Source organism: Mytilus trossulus, chromosome 2, assembly GCF_036588685.1.
Source record: "Mytilus trossulus isolate FHL-02 chromosome 2, PNRI_Mtr1.1.1.hap1, whole genome shotgun sequence".
NCBI lineage: Eukaryota > Metazoa > Mollusca > Bivalvia > Mytilida > Mytilidae > Mytilus > Mytilus trossulus.
Genome location: NC_086374.1, coordinates 15,192,539 through 15,216,863, shown reverse-complemented (window position 1 = coordinate 15,216,863; position 24,325 = coordinate 15,192,539). Strand labels below are relative to the sequence as shown.

The following is a 24,325-nucleotide window of genomic DNA, read 5'->3' as shown; positions in this document are numbered from 1 at the left end:
TAATGACTCACATTTTGTCAAAATTTATTTTGTTTGTAAGGTAAATGCTATATGTAGCAGTTTATGTGTTAAAACAGCTTCTGTACAAATCACCAGAAGAGCAAATATACATTTCTAATATTGTCGCGAAAAAATCACGACGTTCTTGGTTGTGCAATATGATTTATAATTTTTCAATCCTCCCTCTTTATAGCTCAATCACGAGCACTTTTATTGAGTTTGATTGTCTCAAGTGTTGGCTTACTATGATATATGACTTTTTCGTAACATTAATTCTATGTTCATTGAGGCGTATGTAGAATGACTGGTTTGACTCACAAATATATAGGGAAAAGTAGAACAAAAACATAGTACTCAGAGGAGTTTCAAAAAGAGGAAGCCCATCAAAACTTAAAAATCAAACATTATTAATCGAGTGAACAAATGAAAACAATATAACTTTCGAACTTTTGCAAGGACCTTTTCATAGTATCATTGATGAAATTTGATGAATGAGGTAAATGTGCGCAACATCATCTGCAAATTTTATCAAACGAGTGACACTCTATAAAAGCAAAACTTGGTTTAGACACGTCAGCCTGGACATGTTTGTCATATTATTTGGTTGCCTAAGTACTATCCTAGATGGTACCAGAAAAGATCTTTTATATATATAGATGATACATTAAAACACATGTAGACCTTAAAATTTTATTTCATTGATCATTTCATTGTTACACTCTTCCTCTTGCAATATTCTCCACTTTCAAAGACTTGTATTTTAAGTTTGATGTTATAAGACGAGTTAAAATCATGGTATTTATATGATTATTATAATTACTTAGTTTTTTTTGGGGAAAACTAATTATTTAGTTCGAATTAACTGGGAAATTGTTTTTAAAAGAACACGATTTCCGAATGTCTTTGCTTCGTCCGATTCGGATTGGTTTAAATCATCCTATTTCCTGTTAAAAATCAATACCATATCCAAAAACAGCACACCATGGCGTCCATTAATGAACAGGATTAGTCCAATAACAAACTAAAAAGTTCAAACAACAACTTCTTAGATGAAAATTGATTCACGACTAGCATCCAGGCAACTGAACCTGACAACAATAGTTTATTGGTTCATCTTTTAAGATTAGTAATCAATACACATACCTTATCATTCAACATTATGAATTCAAAAAATTAATCTTAATACTCAAGTATCTATGATGAGTTTAATTATTCACAGTCACGGTCACGGTGCCTTCTCGTAGAAGTCATACATAAAATATTGTATAGTGAATTGATTTTTCATTTGAAACAATCTGAATTTTTGCATGTTTTTTTTTACAGATATTTGAAAAACACAGAATAAAAAGAAACAACTAGCATAATTGACAATACTTGTCTTTTCCGTTCAACCTTTGTGCAAAGAAATTGAACAATTATTGTGAGATTAGTACATAATTTCAAGATAAGATGTATAAATTTCTGAATGTAAGAAAGTAAGGAATGATTTATGATGAATCGTACCGTCTTCTTAAGCTACAAAATACCATGAAATCATGCTGTATATGCCAAATTTGCCCACTGCTCCCTACTTTTCTTTTCATATTTTTATTACATATTATTTAAAAAGCCATATTTCAAAATCTTGTGAAATCCTTGTTATTTTTTCATAGTTTTTTTTAAACAAAAAAGGTGCCAATGTTAAGTGAAAGTAAAGTCTAAAGAGAATTATTTCCCGCCAAATTTTCAACGGCTTATAACTTGAAAACAAGCACAAGGACCCTCCATTTTTTTTTCTGCTTTTTTAGTTTCTTTATTTATATAATTTCAATTTATAATAGTCTTTTAAAAAGCTTGTTATTTTTAAACAGAGTAGCGCACATTTTAAAATCACAATTAGGTTATTTATTTTTAGTTCTCAAAATGTTTGCCAAATATATAGAAATCAGAGTCCGTATTTGAAATCTTTTATCAGTCTCGCATATGCGTAATAATATTCCTGAAACAGTGAAGATATGGTTAACACTCTCTTTAAGATAAGTCATTACTTCATATACTAAGCGGATGTTTTGCTGTTAATACACTTGAAATGTTCCCGATTATGTGGATATTTTCATGTATGTATGACATGTAACACAAAAGGTATATCAAAACTAGCATAAATATATAAATGTGAGATGTATGTAATGAACGTTACCTCAGCTGTTTTGTTTCGAGACTGTGGGATGACCGTAACTTTGTCACTAATATCCATATTATGCTGCCCAGAAAAATTATATTCACCTGTAAAAATTAGATAATATATAAATGTTTATTTTTCTTAAAAGGGAATTTAAGGGAAATGTGAACATTTAAACGCAAGTGGTCACTCTCTTTTGAAAATTCAAAGAATAAACAACGTTAGATAAAAAAGACTCGATATTTTCAGAAGAAACATATGCACAATAAATGCTAGAAAAGTAAAGTATGAAAAGGGTAATATGAAATTGATCTTATACAAAACATAAGTAGAAAATGTGTAATTTTTTCACTTAAATCGTCACATCTGTCAGGTTAACATGAAAAAACGTTTAAAGTAACTATGCCTATTTAAAATTCTGATTTAAGTTATGTTCTGCATTGTCATTGACTTTTTTATTTGAATTATTCTGTATGAGATCTGGCCTAAAATTATTTGACCATTTCATGCTTTTTAAAATGTATATTACGGTTACCCAGACTTTTGAATTAGGAACTGAAACAACCAGAAAATGCAACATTATATTTCCATGATAGCAGCTCTTACACTACAGCTTTTGCTTCTGTCCTTTCGTAAATCATAAACATTTTTTTAGAAAATATGTAAAATTAGTGGGTATATGCTCTCAAACATGACGTTTTTTCAATTTGTGTTCCATACTTTGGCACTTAATATATATATTGATGGTTATCCACGTCGTGCCCCGGAAATCAATATCATCTTTTCTTTAAGTTTTTGTTTCTTTAAAATGATGGATTGACATAATGTTTATAGATTAAAAGATTAATTTGAGCCGTTATATCAGCAAACTACAGTATAGTTCTACAATTCATATTGAAGAAACTTTCAGATTTATATCTTTTTAACAGGAGTGATAATTTTCACTTAATCAAATCAACATTCAATATATGAGTACATGTGAAGTGCTATTACGTCTAAGTGTTAGTAAAATATAATTAAGTATATATTTTCTCCAATTTTGCTGAATATTAACTTTACTTTTAAACCAAAAAATGTGCGGCGAAAAGATAACTCGGAGCTGCCGATTTGTTTTATTCAAAAAGGGGTTTAAATAAATAATTTAGAAAAAAGTATATGCTGGTATCGTTTATTCATGTTCATTCTTGTGTTTTGAATTTAGAAAAAGAAAGAAACCAGGTTGATGTTCGTATAATAATAATGCTTACTGCTAATACAAACAAGATAGGTGCGATGTAAATGTAATCTAGCTTATCAGCTTCCGACTCTGCATAGTTTTTAGACTTTGGCATGAAACACCTAGATAAAGTAGAAATCATATATTAACATAGAAATGGTTAGTTAATTTCACAAAATAAAAATCTCATTAATTTGAAAAATAACAAAAAAATCATGTAAACTTTCTTTTGTAACAAAGCACTAACTGTATATCATAACCAAATCAAAGCCATTATATAATGATACTTTCGTCATTCATTTGATTTACAGATTTAAAAAGTCTTTGTCTATTGTTAAAAGAAAAGAAAATTATGAAGAAAAAAAATCTATGAATAATTGGTTATCTATTTAATAAAGCATGAATTAACACGATAAGTTTACAGTTCTTCAATGAAATAACATGGTAGGAACAAACACAATTATATCATGTTGAACATGCATAACAACTTTATATTGAATCAAAGACGAATTTATTGAAGCATGTTTATCAGTGTGTTTGATAAATTATGGACTTTATCATATATTCACCCAATAAACGTCTCATTAAAATTAATGGAGTGATCAGAAATTATTGCAGAGAAAAGTTTGGGTAAAAAGAAAGGTATCCATGGGTTGGGGAAGAATTCATCAGATTTAGTATAAACTTACGCTGCTACATCATTAGTTTCATCTGCTGTTACTTGTGTCCGCAAAGTCACCCAAATTGCAATTATAACAGCCGGTAAGCCTGAAATTTAAATTCAATTTCACTATTGATCAGATTATATAAACTGATCTGCTGCCAGTTAGCAGCAATATATTCGTCTTTTACTTCTTTCTAGTAGTTCACCAGTATATTTAAATTAAGCTTTTGATATTTAGTTTATATCAAGTATCCCTCCCATTTGTTTTCATGTAAATTTTGACTGAGTGCAATGTGCAATAGAGAAATGTACTATGTACACCTTTTCATAAAAGAAAAATGAAATGGGGTCAATATGTTTATGTAAGTGTAAAAAGCTATGAGGTTCCATAACGTTCCAAGTTGTGTGGTCCTTATTGAAAAGCAATACGAAGGAACATATGACAAACGTTTAGTTCATCAAACACAAATATACCATACACATGTTCATAATTGCTTATTTACAATATAACTTAATTCTTATATCTAGTTACAAAGAAAACAATTTTACGATCCACTCTTATTAATTAAGGTAATATGCGAATAATCATAAAGTGTTCATTTAATTTTCAGTATGTAATAGGCGTATACATTGATCTTGAGTGCATTTCTAGATAACAATTAAATATTATAAAAGAATTTGATGCGTATTTGACTAGCAGAAAACCTGGCATTATAAATATTTTTCAGTGCACGAAGAAAATACGTCTAACCTTAAAAGATAGTCTTATTTATAAACAGGCTAACACTAATAAGGAAACAAATTGCTTTGAGTAAGTGCCAATTGTAAATTGTTTTGTTCGTATTTACCACTTATTTTTTCATGTCAATACAGACAAACACATCATGTTTGTCCGAAGTTCGTCGCGGTTATGTTATTATATGATTACGGTTGCTATTAAGTTGCAAGGAAAATGCATCTATCTATTACAGTTTAAAATCCGACTGTCTACACTTATTAAAATAGATATTTATCTGACACTAATAAGATAACCAGTACTTAATAATTACTGATATTATCATATCAATTTAGTTACAAGATAAACAACAGTGCTTAACATACTGACTGTTGGAAGTCTTCTTACTTATCATTTGGCACCTTAATTGTGTAAGGATTCGTTGAAGATTCTTAAGTTAAATGGTTTTCTATCTTAGATTGATTAGAAATAAATTACATGTCTTGCTCTACATTATTTCCCAATCACTAATATCAATGATAAGCATTACATAATGGGAACATTTTTAATTGTTTATCTTGCATCATGCATTATCTTCCTCAGAAGTTTCGAAACAGCCTTTGACTGATGTATACATAATTATGGTACATGGGATTCTTTATAATCTAAATCACAGATCGGCGTTTTACAATTTATACACGACTGTGCTGTTATAGAAGTTAATGGTACTGTCTTGATAACGAGGATGTAATGTATATATGGTGTGACAACTATTATAATCATAAAATAAACTATTGTTTTTAATGACTAACTTACACCATCCTATAATGATGAAGTACCACTTTCTAATCTTATCTGCAGAGTAAGTCCAGACAATAATAATATGTAAGTATAGTCCTTCTACTAGCATCCAGAAAAAGTTTGTCATTTGAGCATAGTTAAACAATGCTACCTCTAGTTTACATGCCCACTAAAAAGAGAAAAAAAAACATGGTAATGGTTGTTAATAACATTCTCATATTTGTTTCATATCGTTATTTTGCCATTAGATGTTGAAATATCATATATTCGTTCTGTTCTATTAATATATCATTGTTTGTTAAATTCCTTTGGCTAATAATCGATGCATTGAGTATTTTTCAGATGTGCATGAACAACTGTTCAGAAAATCTGATTGCGATCAATTAAGATCTGTCCAGTCGTTGTTTTACCTGTGCTCAATGGCGTCATACTGGACTGTCTACAAAGCTACTAAACAGTAATGAATGGACTGCAAGTCAATTCCCTTAACAATACTGAATTTACCACATTGGTTAAGTATGAACACATATTAAGATAACATACATGAATAACTTATGTGTTACTCAGACTTCATTATGATGTTTAGACCAAAATGATCGTTTCCTACTAAATTCATTTACCAGATTGACTGCAAGCCCGTTGCCTGAACAGTATTGAATTTACCGCAGTGATAATGTCTGAAAATTAACCAAGAAACTGTACATGACTAACTTATGTATTTTTCAGACTTTTAAAATGTTGTTTAAACCAACATGACCGTTTCCGACTAAAATTCAGTTACTAGTGTGAAGGTAAGACTCTTGTTATTCAATGGTGATCTTATGTTGCTTATATCCTTCTTGTTGGTTGTTTATTGTGATTACATAAAATAAGATTGGTGTTCTATTATGTATTTTGTCATGACAAGTCACTTAATGGCTTATTATACTACATGTGTTTTGTATACTTGGACCCTGTTTAATATTTGTTTTATAGGCAACCATACAACGTCTTTTTATTTTATAATCCGAAAATTATCTATTTACAAGTTTTCATATCTTTTAAAGATGTTGTATAATGTGGACAATTATATATCCTTTTAACTGTTACTTTGTAAAAAGCTCTAAGTTTGTACATTCTGAATTTCCCCGAGCATTTACTTTAATATAATAATGATTTATTACTTAAAATTATATATTGGCAGCTAAGCAGTGCTTTTAACAGTCTTATCACTATCGGAAAACCACAAATATCTTGGTAGTAGAGTATTAAAGGACAACAAAGTAATAGTTATTTTATATTCTAGATTAACAAAAACAAAACTGTAGACGAAGTAGTATATCCTCCGATTAAAATGAAGGGAACCTATTTTACCTTCTCGTCAGCTTGTACGATTGGCCATAATGTATGCTGCATCATGATCCAAAGCAAGTTACGCAGAATAAACGTTGCTATCAGATGGCTATGAATTATATTCCGCAAACATCGCAAACTCCTGCCAAATAAAAGTTATACATTTATTATCATGATTTGACAAAAATGTAAACAGTGATACATTCCACAATATTTAACACATTTAATGCAATGTAAGTACAAAGCGATGTGTAAAACAGTGCAAGTTCATACAGAAAAGCCTACTTGTATGTAAAATTGTATAACAATATACCAAATAAAATGGTAAATTTAAGAAAGGGGAAGGCCATAAAAACATACAAAATCACACGTTAGACTTTATCGACCAACGTATGAATGGAAACACCTGATTTGGTACAGGCATTTCTCAAAGAAAAGAGTTCGATTAAAACCTGGTTTTATAGCTAGCTTAATCCCTCACTTGTATAACAGTTGTTTATTTTTCATATATAATAACAAAATTGGGTGGAATATTGGTATCATTGTCTCGTTTCTTGTATTTTTGTTTAGTGTTGTTTGATGATTATCTAGTGTCACCATTTATTTTCAAAACTGTTGGTATTTAAGTGTTTCAAGAACAACTAGATCTTTGGATCTTCCCTAATGGTTTTGTCTCCTCTTACCCGTCTGTATATAACAGACAGATAATGTAATACCATATCCCTTATGTTATGTTATACCTAAGAAATCAGAAAATTTTGATGATAGTGGTACCGGCTTGTTTTTACTGTCTGACTTATCCATTAAACTAGAAAACCACTCATGTTATTTCACTGTAAAAGATATTGATATATGAAAACGATATATGATGATATACAAACAACCTACGTAATAATTCCGCCTTTTGTATCTGAAGGATGTACATTTCTTCTGGCATTGTCATTTTCAATACAACTTGTTATACATAGATAAATTAAAAGTAACGATTAAACCGTTATGGATAATAACTTAAGTTCCTCACCTGAAGTACAAGAAAATAAATAACGCAATGATGAGTGTGATCGTGGAGACTATGAAACCTAGGTTATAGATAATTCGTCGTGAGTATTCATGGACAGACTCCTGAAATGAAAAAAAAAAACATTCTGAAAGACTATATAAAAATGAAATTTAGTCAGAACTATAAATGAATCACTTTAGTTCCACGCGAGGGAGGTTGGTAAGAGTCAGTAATCGGTCCTTGTCATTTCGAAGAATGCAATGTTGATCTGAGCGTCACTGATGAGACTAATGTAGACGAAACGCGCGTCTGGCGTATCAAATTATAAGTCTGGTACCTTGATAAATAGTTTCAAAACCTTACAACTTTTGTTAATTCTATGTGTCCACGGAAAAACAAAACAGCCAGTTTTCACTAAATAGACATTAATTGTTTAAATGTGCATTTGGTGCAATTGAAAGTAGTTCCATAAATCTTGTTATCAGCCCTGAAACAACGTACCAACTAAGTTATATATATTCCATCCTCTTCAGATGGGTCTGAAATGTTGCTTAATAAATTTGTAAATTGGAAAATGACAATGGAAACTTGGAAGAAATCCCAACTGTCGAAAAGCTGAATTCTAAACTTGCTCATCCTTTTAATTTACCAAAACATTTTTTTTCCTTACACAACCTTTTGTATGAAGTTTGTCTAATATGTGTAACAGAGGTGGAGCACCAGCACCCTCTTTATGAATGTCGAATGTCTGTAGAGGTCTAGAAAGAGGAATATTGTTGTGATTTGACACCGTAATAATCCAGCAATTTACATTGGGTAATTTACATGAACAAAAGATATAGGGTTTTATCAGACCTCGGGCAACAACTTATTTGTCATGGAGCCGAGACTTGTATTCATCATCGACCGGCTCTTTAGAGATGAATGTGTTGTACGAAGTTTTATTTTTAATTTGTATAAAGGAGCCCACAGCTAGAATTCATTCGGAAAGAGTAGTTACGCCTTCCCTTTCAAGTTGTATTAGATGTAATAAAATTAATAGAAGGTAAATAGTAAGATCTAAAACCGGTATTTTGGAATGACATTAATTCTATTTCCGTTAGGTTGATCCAACAGTTAAATGATATAAATATATTAACAATACTTAAAATGTCTCTTTTTAGCATCCACATAACTAGAGGCATGTAGATATAACAACGTTACTGGATTCTTTTACTTTGCTATTTATTTCAGACAATATGCATATTTAATCAGATTATGTTACATTATATTAATTAAAACTAGTGAAGCCTTAAAAAAATCCAGATAAGAACGTAAAACTTTACACATATATTCAGTATCTCATTTTGCTTTGAAATAACTTATGATTAGTTTTAAATGGTCAAAGCGGGGACAAAAATTCTTTGAAAGCTGACAGAAATTGCAAAATTCTCCTAAAATGAAATTCATATTCCACACCAAAACGTATATGACATATTGCAAATGTATATCGAAAAGGGTGCGATAATAAAGGACATCTTCGTGTATTGAATGTTCATCATAAAGCAGACTTTATCGCCATAATACAAGCCAGCTAAGTGTTTCACTTCAATGCATAACAGCCAAAACTGTACAATCAAAAAGAATGGAAATGACTAGCCACTTGTTTTAATAACGTTTTCCTCACTGAAATATTGAGCTTAATAGCAACTTAATATCATATTTCGCTGTCGAACATGTGACATGTTTCATGCGTGTGCTATGGGTTAACAATCTTGTAAAATTTAAATAATAAATCTCTTAAATTTGTCATTGAAACTTACCAAAATACATTTTTAATGACGAAATATAGTTGTTTAACTTCGGTTTTAAACATTTTATTATCAATAAACTATGATTTACCTCAATATTAATTTGTTTCATTTTTTCTTTGACAGCTGAAATCGGGTTTTTCAGAAATATAATGGTTTTGAATAGGCCATAATTTGAAAAATTGATACTGGATTTTTATTTATGTCTTTCTACACAATTGTATATGATTTAAGTTAATGAAGCAAAGGAAAAGGTAATGTAAAGCGATTCAACCGTCTTAATGATCTAGTTGTTTTTATTGGTAAACGACAGAAAAAATATTCAAAAACCATTACTCAGAACAGGGGAAATATTTCGTACTATGGTACATGCACTATAGTGTCGATTTTGATTTCCATGATATTTTTTTCTTAATACGTCAAGGCATTCCCCTTGAGTGATTCGTTGTGATATTTCAGAAGAACAACGGTTCTCATGTTACTAGATCTGCCTTGCTATTATGAAATTTGTCCAAGCATTAAATCATTCTAGTGCCGCACTTTACATTCCAGTTTATATATGGAAGAAGGTAAACCTACGACATGTTTTAGTATCTTATTAGTCAAGCTATTGTGGGGAAAACATTGAGATGCATTTCCATCACGCCTCTGGTACTATAATGCATGGGTTACATGTTATTAACATGGTGTTAATAATTTATACAAAATATGAAAACTGTAGAAAATAAAACTCCTTTAATTTGTCAATACATGCAGATCATAGTTTGATTCTATCTTTAAGAAATCCAGTAAATCTCTAAGAAACGAAATGTATTTGAGATCTGATACACGAGACTTCTTAATGAACATTTGTGCACCTGGTTTCAAAAAAGATGTCACAATAAAATGCAATCTGTGGTATCTAATTTCAGTACTAATGGAATAAAAATTCTGCTGTTTGCTTTAAGTGGTGTTGATCACGGCATCTGATAAAGGTTACAATAATATTTACCGTATCCACCCTTTATACCTTTCATATAACAGGAAGTCATTTGCAGTCTATTCTTTGAACATGCAGTAAGTTAACAGACACAAAGAGAGCATGCAACTATTGATTTATACATACTATTAGGATAAGGATACGTTTATTGCAAACGGGTTTCACTTAGACAAATTTCGTGAGTTTTTGGCAGTCGAAGTCAAAAAATGTACAACAAATGAAGGCAACATTTAAAACTATTCGAAGACAAAATGGAAAACCTAACTCATTTGTATGACCAAATAAAGACCACCTTTGGTTTAAAGGTTGCAGTATTTTCAAAGTTAATAATAGCCTACACACGTTAATAACAGTACTTACCACTCCATTGTACAAGTCTTTTGGGTTTGTATCTGTCAAACAACTGTTGTAGTCAGATTTCAATGCCCAGGTTCCATTAGTTGTACATAATCTTGATGCATTTTCTGTAAAAAAAAAAATACTTTCAAATTAGATGCGTTACTAAAAAGAATATATCAAGATATTAATCAGGGGCCTGTTTATCGAAAATGTCCTCAGATCGGTCCTAAGAATTTCTTAGGACAGAAGTTAGGATAAAGTTAGGACCGACTTACGACACGTCTCAGCATGCACATCGAAGCTATCTTAGGAATATCTTAGCTAGGACGTCCTAACTGATGTCCTAAGTATTAGCGGAAAAGAAAATACAAACCGAATATTAAAAAAAATAATTATGATATCATATTTTATCAATATATTTTTTTTATTTCAAATATGGTTAATTAGAATCTAATAACTAATATGAAGTTTTAAATTAAAGGTAATAAATATTTTTTTTTAAATAATTGTACATTTAAACTGTACTAGAACACACCCGTGATACCGCGGGTCAGAGACTGAATTTTTCTGTTTGAACCCGTCGAACTGGAAATGTGATTAGTATTCGTTTTTTTTTTATCTTAGAAAGTCTTACTGATTTATAAAATACTACAATAGGTAACAATTTGACAATGGTTGATAGAATTTAGCAGTGTCAACCCTGCGATTATGACCCGTGTAAATAGCAACTATAGTCCTAAATACACCGTTTGGTGGTGCGCCTGTCAGATGCAGAACGTATAGATAAGGTAAAAGGTAACAGGTGAATATACTATTGGTATCGGTATCGGACTCGACAAGGGAATTCTTAATTATTGGCAATATTAATTTCTCGGAAAACAAAAGGGCCTGGAGTGGTGTAATTTTTAATATTCACCTTTGTACTATGTTAGTTATATATAAAGTTGAATTCTTTGATTTGTCGTTTTTACGTGATGACGGCTGACAAATTGGACCTCGTAATTTTTGTATTATAGATGAAACAAAACATGACACAAGAATAACAAACTAACTGTAAACAAGATATATAATACGTAAAAATCACAACATGTTTTTTAGTGAGTTGAATTCGAAGTGTCACATTTTCATTCTTTAACAGTGCAAATGCAAATCTCGTTCATTATTCATATCATTACGGAGAATTCCAACTATTTTTAATACTGCTTTAAAAATAATACGCGTGAAAATGAATAAAAGACGAACTTCGAATGTATCCTAAAGTTAGGATGACCATTTTAAGACACCTAAATTGGTATCCTAAAGTTAGGACAATTCCTAGGATTTTTCTAAGTTGCGACATGTTTGATAAACCCATTTAGGACTAAGATGTGTCCTAAGTTGGTCTTAGGACACGTCCTAATCCTAAGAGAGCTTCGATAAACAGGCCCCAGGAGTCTTCGTCATACTTTGATATTCGCTATGTTAAAATTATTAGATTGGGTTAAAAATGTCCTTATTGTAAACTGAATGCTCAAAAAAAGTTGATACTGTACTGATCTGTGCATCTTTTGCGTTTATTTTCTATTTTACATGCATCCTTGAAAAACAATTAGTTCCATGATTTGAAACAAGGTTATGTATATGTAACTGCCTTACTTACCTATATTAATACTTTGACTTTTTGGTTTATGATTTTGTAGCGATGCAGATTGTCTGTTAAAACAAATTGGAAAGAACTGCATATGTTTTAACCTATAAGCTTTTGTAATGTGACTTTTTCATCCTTCTCATGGTTTTAACATGGAATGCCTGGTTGGGCTTTGAAAATTCTTCAGATACATAATCTTATTGACCATTTTTACGAGGGCCCAGACAGAACGTGAAGCATGTTCAAATTTCTATCCCCCACTTTTCTGAACATTTAGTCATTTCTTTCAGTACTCCTTATTCCTTTGAATTTTCTCTGTCGTAAAACTTAAGCGAAATGTGTTTATTTATGTGTTGGGGTCTATATAAATACTTTTTAAAACACTTGCCACTGAAAGTTAAGCCAACTATAAACTGATCAATCCATTGTATAATAAACTGAAACAAATTAGCTGGCCCTATGTAAAAGCAATAAATGCAGAAGTGCTTACAATAATTTATTGTAATGATGTTTCATTAGGAGAATCTTTCTTATTTTGACAGGTCAATTTACATTACGGCCATAAAGATCTCGAGAGGACCTCTAACTGTCTGTAACTGGGGGACAGGTTATCGGTAAATGAAGTGTTTATTAGATCTAACCAAGGCAAACCACCATTGAATGCGTAGTATAAGTCCTGTTATTATTTTGTCATAACACTCGATTTTTTAACAAGCGTAAAATGACTACAAATAATGTTCGTTTCGTTCATGTTTATGAAAGTGATTAATATTTTCTGGATCATTCTCAATAGTTTTCGTCTTAGGAACGAATAAATCAGCTATGCTATGACAATCAATTTCCTTTCGCTCCCTTTCATCGTCACGTTAACAAGAAAGATTGTATAACTACTGTTTTATCCCTAATTATCTACGTGTGATGATTCGATCTGTATCGATGTACAATGTAATTTGTCGCTTAAGTACGCTTTGTATCAAACTTATTCGCAATTCTCGTTTGTGATGTATTCCCAAAGTCTTAAGTATAAGATAGCAATTTTCTTTTTAATGAAAGAACTTACGGCTGTCTTAAAACTCCTTGCCAAAATATTTTTGTTTAGGGTAGAAAAAGAAGATCATGGAGTTACTATGAAAAGTGGAAAAAGTTCTTACAGAAGATACTTTATCCACTGTGTAGCACCATAACCGTATATATTGACCCCCGAATCATAGAAAATTTTGATAGCAAAAAAGTACATGTTTTGATCCCTCATAATGTCTCTGTTTAGACAATACCGGTAGTTTATTTCGAATTACAGTGTTGAGCAAGCTTGGGTTTGACAAGCTTTTCTCAGAAGAAAACCCCAGATGAAAAGTTGAAGGTCAAATGTGTTTTAACGAGTTTAATCTCGTCACATCATTCGTTGACCAGGTACCCCTTATCCCAAAAGTAAATGACAAAAATACTGAACTACGAGGAAAAATTCGAAACGGAAAGTCCCTAATCAAATGGTAAAAATCAAAGGATTAAACATCAAACGAATGTACAGCAACTGCCAGAAACCCGATTTGGTACAGGCAAATGTAGAAAATGGTGGATTGAACCTGGTTTTTTATAGCGCTAAACCTCTCACTTTTATGCAAATAATGACGATTCAAAGAGAAAGATAGCCAATAAAGTATCAAAATCAGCCGTGAATGTTAGCTACATTATAGGAATCAGAATCACAAAAAAATAGTTGTCAGCAAAACGTAGATTACAATGTAAATTTTTTTTTTAACCTTAACTGACTTTTTACTTCAGGGGGTACATATTTTCTCATTTTCCTCAAATGACAATGTGTTTATCTTTGTAATTTAAATAAATAAGTTATTTAAACTGAGAAGTAATTTAAATAGAAACATAATTGAATATTGCAGCCTGGAACAACCAAGACAAAATTAAACTAGCACATTGATAAGATAAAAAAAAAAAAAAAGGTAATTACATTTTGGGAAGGGAAATGTACTTAACCCTAAGCGAGGGGTCATTGCGTAACACAAACTTAGACTAGTGGAGTGGCTATGGACCATTGAAAGCGTCATTGATTATTTTGATTGATGAAACCTAATTATTTTCGTACATTGATGGCACCCTCCGATTATCGTGCAAACCGATTAATTTCATTAGAGAAAAAATGAAGTCGTTAATATATGCATGAATAATGCTAACCAAGTAGTCCTGTTATTCTGATTGGTTACCTAGTGGTGTTATTGATGCTATTGTCTTCTTTCGTTTTTAGCTCACCTGGCCCGAAGTGCCAAGTGAGCTTTTCCCATCACTTTGCGTCCGGCGTCTGTCGTCGTCCGTCGTCCGTCGTCGTTGTTAACTTTTACAAAAATCTTCTCTGAAACTACTGGGCCAAATCGAACCAAACTTGGCCACAATCATCATTGGTCAAGTTCGGATGGATATCTATAGTAGATTTGATTGACATGGTCATATATAACACCTTTTATGATTGGATATATCTTTCCCGCCATTAACACTCGAGGAGCCATGGGTTGTGGCAGGGTTCCTAGAGATCGACTCGATATCCCGGATGTTATGACGTCAATCCAATCAAATTTGAATGTTCACATATTCAGAGTAGGGCCTTGTTCTTCCGGTAATCTAGAGACCTTACTCTTCAAAATCATTTACCGTTCATATGGAACTCTAGTCAGAATTCGAGTTTAATCCGAACTTGGCCATTGGGGTATCTAGTTTAAAAAATGTGTGACGTGACCCGGTCAACCAACCAAGATGGCCGCCACGGCTAAAAATAGAACATAGCGGTAAAATGCAGTTTTTGGCTTATAACTCAAAAACCAAAGCATTTAGAGGAAATCTGACATTAGGTAAAAATGTTTATCAGTTCAAGATCTATCTGCCCTGAAATTTTCAGATGAATCGGTCAACCCGTTGTTGGGTTGCTGCCCCTGAATTGGTAATTTTGTGGAAATTTTGCAGTTTTTGGTTATTATCTTGAATATTATTATAGATAGAGATAAACTGTAAACAGCAATAATGTTCAGCAAAGTTAGATTAACAAATAAGTCATATGACCGAAATAGTCAGTTTACCCGTTTAGAAGTTATTGCCCTTTATAGTCAATTTTTAACCATTTTTCGCAAATCTTAGTTATCTTTTACAAAAATCTTCTCCTCTGAAACTACTGGGCCAAATTAATCCAGACTTGGCAACAATCATCTTTGGGGTATCTAGTTTTAAAAATGTGTCCGGTGACCCGACTATCAAATCAAGATGGCCGCCACAGCTAAAAATAGAACATAGGGGTAAAATGCAGTTTTTGGCTTATAACTCAAAAACCAAAGCATTTAGAGCAAATCCGACACGGGTATAAATGTTTGTCAGATCAAGATCTATCTGCCCTATAATTTTCAGATGAATCTGACAACCCATTGTTGGGTTGCTGCCCCTGAATCGGTAATTTTAAGGAAATTTTGCTGTTTTTGGTTATTATCTTGAATATTATTATAGATAGAGATAAACTGTAAACAGCAATTATGTTCAGCAAAGTAAGATTTACAAATAAGTCAACATGACCAAAATGGTCCATTGACCCCCTAAGGAGTTATTGTCCTTTATAGTCAATTTTTAACAATTTTCATAAAATTTGTAAATTTTTATTAACATTTTCCACTGAAACTACTGGGCCAAGTTCATTATAGATAGAGATAAATGTAAGCAGCAAGACTGTTTAGTAATGTAAGATTTACAAACACATCACCATCACCAAAACACAATTTTGTCATGAATCCATCTGCTTCCTTTGATATTCACATAGACCAAGGTGAGCGACACAGGCTCTTTGGAGCCTCTAGTTTGTTTTTGTTGTTGCATCTACACTTCTGTTATATTCTATCAATAATATTTATATAAAAAGCGTGCATGGTGTTATAGTTTCCTATAATAAAATGTTATGAATTATAGGTAAATGAACTTGATGTAGTTCATGTGTGTTTCAATTTTTTTTTATATTAGATTAGGCCTTTGATTTTTCCGTTTGAATGGTTTTACACTAGTAATTTTGGAGGCCCTTTATATAGCTTATGTTTGGTGGGAGCCGGGGCTTCGAATTGAAGACAGTTCTTTGGACCTATAATGGTTCACTTTTAACAATTGTGACTTGAATGGAGAGTTGTCTCATTTGCATTCATACCACATCTTCTTATATTTATCTCAATTGAAAACCTAAGGTATACTTACGTGTACTGTCTACTCCTTGCATATCCTGAGGACATTGTATAATGGAAAACTCTCCGACAAGACTGGCAGGCCAACAAGACAGACCATCCCATGTCATGTTACAATAACTGTTTCCATTATCTGAAAGGAAAATAACAATATGAATAAAAGAGATCTGGGGTGGTGTTCTCGAAAGTATCCTAAGATTCGTCCTAAGTCATAGATAAGACCAATTTTAGGACGGACTTAAGATCAACTTAGGACACTCTTAAGTTGTGTCTCGAAGCTATCTCAGACGAATCTTATGTTAGGACGTCCTAAACATATCCTAAGTCGAAATTTAAAATCTTTAAAGATATTTGTTGATAAAACATTTATTAATGACGAAAATATTTAATAAAATTATTTACGAATTTTATCATAACATGTACAGAATAAATTGCATAATTACCAATGTAATTATATAAAAAAACGATTGTTATTTAACTGGAAAACAACTTGTTTTGAAAAGAGAATTAAATATTTAGTATAATCGTATCGTGAAATACGAAGTTCAAAGTTTGAAATCATGCACCTTTTCTTTATGTACGAGTTAATAACCGATGGTGCGTTTCATTTCACGTTCATTTTCACGTAAAATAATGAGCAAAAAGCTAAATCCAAACTTTATTACACTAGGATGAAGATAGGATGCTCTTAAGACACCTTGTTGGGTGTCCTAAAGTTAGGACGAAAAATGGGATTTATTATAAGTTAAGAGAGCTTCGAGAACACGACTTAGGACAAAGACTTGTCATAAGATAGACTTAGGACACGTCCTAATCCTAAGATAGCTTCGAGAACACCACCCCTGGGGTATAAGTTATTAACGCGCCATAAACGAAACACCACTAAAACTCAAACGGCTTCTAATTTCTATAAATAAGGACCAGAGTGTGACAAAATGTATAAATGTACTTTCAACATTTCATTTCAAATCATGCTTTCCAGCAAACTATCATCAGTTACTGTTCTGGTGTTATAAATGTACAATAGTTTTATTGGGAATGTACCGGTTATTTTATATGATAAAATATCCATGTAAGATGGCTTACTTCTGAGAATATTGTAATTGTTTTGGTTTTGTTTTTTTAACAATATTCAGTTTTATTCAGTCTTTCTTTCTTTAAAGGCATTATAGGCTAAAAGTGAACAAATAAAAAACTTTGATAACCAAGATTATATTTTAATATTTTACATCATTTATCATGATTTATATACCAGCAGGTATTATTGTCTTATGGCTGAAATATATATATTTTTCTTATTTTTCATATTTTCTAAACTGTTGACGATGGTTTGAAAATAGAACGCATATTTTCACAATGAACAAACTGTTGTTATGGATAGTTATACCATTGAACTCAATATAAAAATAAAAAGATTTGACATAATTGCCAATGAGACAACCCCACAAGAGACCAAATGACACAGAAATAAACAACTATAGGTCACCACACGACCTTCAACAATGAGGAAAGCCCATACCAGATAGTCAGCTGTTGAAGGTCCCAAATTGACAAAATGCAAAACAATTCAAACGAGAAAACTAACGGCCTAATTTATATAAAAAAACAAACAAATATGTTACGCAGCAACAAAAAAACAACCACTGAATTACATGTCCGGTCTTTGTACAGCAACACACAGTATGTGGTGGGTACATTTATAATTTAATTCATAACATAAATCATTAGAAAAAAAGTTAATTTGATTTAGAACTATTATCTACATAAATATGTTATTCACATAAAAACATCACTCAAACACATTATCCCTTCAACATCTGGTGTATCGGAAAAGTAGTTTATAAAAATGATGAATAAGTAATTAACTTCTAATGTGTTTACACCGCCTTTACTAAACTATATATAAACCTCGTCTTCTTTTTTAATATAAATGTATACAAATTCAACACGTATAGTTATGTTCGTGTTTGTTTGAAACCGCATCCCGTTGTTTCAGTGTTTATTGTTTCGTTTTTTTATTAAGAGAAATAGGCAGTCTTCGGTAATAATGATGAAGTAGCATATGTGAATGTTTCATGGAAGTGACTCTTATCACCTGCAGCAGAATGATTAAGTTCTGCAAGTTGGCTTTGTCACCTGTCGCAGATTTTAATTATATTGTTTATTTTAAGTATTGCTATTGACTAAGTCAAGGTTCCTTTTATTTTATTTAAAGAATTACCATGATGAATGATGCAAATTTTATACGATTTTTAAAAGGGTGGCTGATAAGTGTTGTGTACATCCTAAAAATCCTTTACAAAGTTGACAAAAAAATGATTTCGTTACTTTTCTAAAGTTTGTTGGCCTTGAACCCTAAATTCATGTATGTTCGTGTCATATAGGCTATGTGTATACGACTGAGACAGACCATGATAGATACATGTATTTTTTTGAAACAAGAACGGACATATCTAGTTTTCATTTCAACTTTATATAACTTTTGAAAGGAAGCCAATGAGACAACTCTCCACAACAGACCAAAAAGACACAGAAATTAACAACTATAGATCACCGTATTATTTTTAGTTTGTTTTTGTATATTGATCAGGTAAATTGGTATGAAATACTTCTATATGACGAGCTTTTAGTCAAATCGAATAATAATTAGAAATGATGTCAATGAAATAATATCCAATATAGAGCTAGACTGTTACATCAAGGCATATTGTATAGGAATAGTTATAACAGCTGTATGTATATCAACAGATAACATTATCTCTATGTTATTTTTTCAGACCAATAGTAGTAAAAAGCAGACTGCAGAAAAAACAAATGATTTTACAAGTGTTACCTATAAACTTTTAGTTTAAAAGGTTCTAAAACTTGAAATGACAGTTTGACTTTGTAGTGTAATACATTTTATTGGTTAGCCATTTGTATAAACGTCTAAAACCAATTTAGTAAGGACACTTGATGGAATAATTGCTATTCTTGTCTTATCAAATATTGCTACGTTAAAATCGATTAAATACCAAAAAGTAATTGCCTTTTTGTTAACAAGCAGTTCGGTTCGACTATTGTATACTTTGTTCGGGCTGACTTAATTACAATAGTATATTTTTGACAGTCTGGATTTACATTTTGATGCCGTACACCGTAAAGTGGGTTAAGTTGATATTTTTCTGATGCAAATGTACTCACTTCCGATTATATTTTGAATTTTGTCTGATTTATGTTGGTTTTATTTATTTTTTGTAGTTTAAAGCGCAGAATTTTTACATCATAACTGTGAAAAGTAAAATAACAATAATACTGAACTCCAAGGAAAATTTAAAACGGAAGGTCCCTAACCAAATGACAAAATCAAAAACTCAAACACTGTCATATTTCTGACTTGGTACAGGTTATTAAACCAAGTATCAATAAGCATCAATATTTAATTCGATGGTCAGAAATAAGACATGCAATTTTTAGCCATGGAAAGAACCAATGTAGCGTTTAGTTTAAATCTACAAAAATGTCCCGGAGAGTTATAGAGACTATCTCGATAAATAGATAGAAGGTGTAAGTGGCCATATTTCTTAGATTCTTAAGGACATCACTTTATTACAGAAGCTGCATAATAAACTACCACGGTGAAATTTCTATTCCATTGTATTTAGTTTATTTAAGCATTAGTGACAGAATCAATTTGCAATAATTCCATAAGTGAGAATTTGCTCTCATAAGACCTTTTTCCTACAACTGACCTTAATTCTTGGATCAACATTAATAGCTTCTAGATCTGTTATGGCAATAATGCCTGTATTTATCTGATTAGCTTTCTTTAATAATGGGTTTCCGTACAGTGTATATTAGTCTTATTCATTTACTAATATAATAAGACATGTTATTATATGCATTTAGCAACATTCTATTTTTGTGTTTGAAAAAAGGACAGGAAGGAAAACAACCATATGACAGTAACCCGACATGAGAAGCGAAATAGACTTAATTAAGGGTTTCAAAAGTTAACCAGTGAATTCAGTCGTATAGTAAGCTCTTATTCTGTCATTACTATATGAAAATATAAATATCTAATTTTGTATAAAAAGCTTAATGTGAGATTTGTGTAGCACAAAATTAACTTTTTTCCTCACGGGATTTTTAAAACGTACGCCAGGATAATGCATTTGTCTTTATAAGGAAGTAGGGGGGAAATCCCTAAAAGAACCATGTTATATTGCAGAAACATGATTAAATTTTCAATGAAATGCATTTTATCTGCATTTCTGATGCTTCAGTCGTATTGTTGTTGGACGCTTCTTTAGAGCTTTCATTTCTTTCCGTGCCCTTGCAAATAAATATTGCTTTAAGAGTTAGTAGCAAAAATGATTAATTTATCACATCCGTCAGTTCTATAGTTAAGTAAGACATTTTCAGTCAAAAGATTGACATGAATTATATGCAATAAATGTGTGTGATCCGACTCTCTGCCCGGTAGTAAATCCAGGGAAATTACCACCAGACACTAACCAATCAGTAGGAATTTACTTGCACGGAATATATAAAAAAAAGTTCTAATTAATCTATATCTATTTCACTAACAAGCTTTTATTGTTTTACGTTTTGCCATTAAGGGCCGTTATAGCTAACCATATACGATGTGGTATTTGTTCATCGCTGAAAGCCGTACGGTAACCAAATACAGTCGTTGTTTACGTACTATTTTTTTTCTATGGATAGTAGCCTCATTGCCAATCATATCACTTTGCATTATCTATAATTCTAGTGTTTATATTAAATTAACATAGATATGTTACAAGTACTTGTAATAAATCACATTTAAGTTTGGCTGTAATAATGAATACATTTTTATTACATTCTGATTACAAGATGGCTGATTACTTTATGATTAAATGGTACTTGTTTAACCAATATCAATGAATCTTAAACGAAATGAAATGTTCCAACTAGTACAATGAATACTCCCTCCCCATAAAATCTTTCCTTTAAAGCGTTTTAAATTATCTTATAATGCACATTTTTTTCATGTTTGTTTTTAACGATAACATTCCTCAAAACAGTTTTGTTTTTATAACAAATAGTTGATTTCGAAGGTGTTTTAATTTAGAATGATAACGATGTAAGAGAATGGACAGATTAGAAACATGTTCATAAATCAAGGAGGCAAGAACTTGTATTATATAATGTTCACCTGCTAATAAGATTTTTTTTTAAACACCATAGAAATTAATTACATTTTAAATATATTTCTACAATCAAATGCAACACAAGCAAATTCCGGTGATATCGATATCGCAGAAAACTCGTGACTGCAGACAATGTCGTAGAAATGTCAACCTAGTGAAGGTCTCTAGAATTGACATAATCCTTAATTCAATTTGAAACAAAAATCATTGAAATACAACCAACAAATTAATAAATAATCGCAAGCAATCAGTTTTTCCCACGACCCCATCGTACTACTATACTTATTTTCTTTATTTTATTCAAAACAAGGTGATTATCATAATAACCAAAAAGCATTTCTCTTAGCCAGTCCCAAAGCAACGAAAAGGGTCGACATGGTTGTTCTGGATGCACAAATACGACTTGCAATTTTATTTCAGGAAATTTGTTATTCCAAAACTTTAGAAGGGTATGTGGAACAGCCTGACAAAAGTCTCACGGTTTTCCCGTTCTTTGTCAGGCAGATGGTCGTAAATAAGAATAAATTTGAAGCTGTTTAATTTTTGATATGCTTTACTTTTGATGTATCTGAGTAGGTGTATTTTTATTCTTTCAAACATTCTCTTGGTAAAAAATATGAGATCTTATTCATTCAGGTCAAACAAAGATGGCAGATCGTGTCACACTAACTCAAAAACGTTGGAGACAGATTGTCATTATACAATTCAACTTTTATCAAAAGGAGTAAGGCCCATTTATTCTGTATTGGTTTCACTCGTAATGTCCCAATCTAAAAGTGGTCTAATCATAATGGAAATTGAATATTGAAAAGTCTATATCATATTCTTCACAAGTTAACAAATTTCCATAAAATCAATAAAGTAATTGAGTGCTGCATGTTGCTGTTGACAGGGTGTTGATGATATTTTTATACAAGATTGAAATTTTACTTGAGTTTGTCAGTTTTGCATCCAAAGACATTGCGAACTGAAATGAATTAATTTGAAAGGAAAATGAATACATAGCTTTACTTCCAACAAAATTTTGGTTTTGGTTAACTTTATCACTTTTATGTATTTTTGGGATACAATTGCGGTTTTGAGCTATCTAATGCCGTATATAGTGTTTTTAGAAATAACGCAAGGAAAGAACCATAAAAAATACGCCCTTACGAACCATCAATTGTCGATTTGACAGCCGTTAATTCAGTTTTTCTGCCACACGTAAATGACCTCCTCCCCCACGTATATGTGAAAACAAGACGTATGCATATCTATAACCAGTCACAAATGTTTGCAGTGTCTTATTTATCCTCAAATAAATTAATTGATAGTTTGTTTTACCACAAGCAACAAAGTTTCTGTGAAACAGAACTGTTGAGCTTAATTTGTTTCCAAATTGAAGCTACAAACTGTTAAAAATGCCAAATCAACTTTTGTATCAACTATTTTGAAAATGTTCAGTAGTCATCATGCAAGAATTGGGTTACAATCGAACAGTCAAAATTTAAATGTCAGAACACTGGCCACTTACACAGAATTTTCATCGACATTTCCCACCAACATCAATCAAACAAAATATAAGTATCGTTAAACATGAATATCAAATCAATAAATAAATTCTATTTGACTACCATAAGGAATTCAATTTCAAACATAGCGCAAACTTATTTTTTTAAGATTGAACCATAAGTAATATTATATGAAATCAGATATTTTCCCTATTGATTAGAACATACGAGTTGAAGATTACTCTAACAAATAGATTTCAGTTGCATATAGCCTTTTATTGTGATTGGAATATATAAAGTTCTAACATTAAGAACATTTTATCAAAATGAAGAAGTTATCATATGGTAGATTGATTTTTCCGCGGTGTATCTTATTACCTCTTTTGAACTAACCTTAAGATCATAATCGATATTTCGGTTCATTTATTCTCTTAAAAATCTTAGTCACAGTATGTATGGGCAAAATTAGTTACTTTCGAACAAAACATTTCTATAACATTTACAATTAACTAAGAAAAGAGTCTTTTTTCTGTGCGTATATTTCTGAAAGGCATAAGAATGAAGAATCGAAAAGTTGGGCTTCGGGATAAAGATAAAAAATATTAGCGGGAGTTTTATAATAAGCGACAGTAAATAGTCTCTGTTCTAGTCTGAACTTTCTTGTGAAGGAAACGATCTGCAAGTTTCTCTGTTTCCAATTGAGAGAATTTCCTTTCATCAAATGTTAAAGACAGTATAATGGTGATTTCTTTGCAAATTTTACGAAATAACAATATAAACGATCCAGAAATATCGGTTTTGAGGTAAACACATTTAAAAAAAA

The 24,325-nt window shown here is 31.3% G+C and overlaps 1 protein-coding gene across 7 annotated transcripts in view; it reads right to left on the bottom strand.

The window, feature by feature from the left end:
• Positions 1–24,325, bottom strand: part of LOC134706573 (corticotropin-releasing factor receptor 2-like) — a 117,505-nt gene that overhangs the window by 6,000 nt on the left and 87,180 nt on the right. For all 7 annotated transcript variants that reach the window (XM_063565618.1, XM_063565620.1, XM_063565622.1 and 4 more), the window contains 8 exons: positions 16,852–16,971; positions 11,016–11,119; positions 7,908–8,008; positions 6,908–7,028; positions 5,570–5,723; positions 4,064–4,142; positions 3,406–3,496; positions 2,177–2,262 (listed from right to left, as the gene is read on the bottom strand). In XM_063565618.1, coding sequence (XP_063421688.1) covers positions 2,177–2,262; positions 3,406–3,496; positions 4,064–4,142; positions 5,570–5,723; positions 6,908–7,028; positions 7,908–8,008; positions 11,016–11,119; positions 16,852–16,971 — 856 coding nt within the window. The remainder of the gene's footprint in view (positions 1–2,176; positions 2,263–3,405; positions 3,497–4,063; positions 4,143–5,569; positions 5,724–6,907; positions 7,029–7,907; positions 8,009–11,015; positions 11,120–16,851; positions 16,972–24,325) is intronic.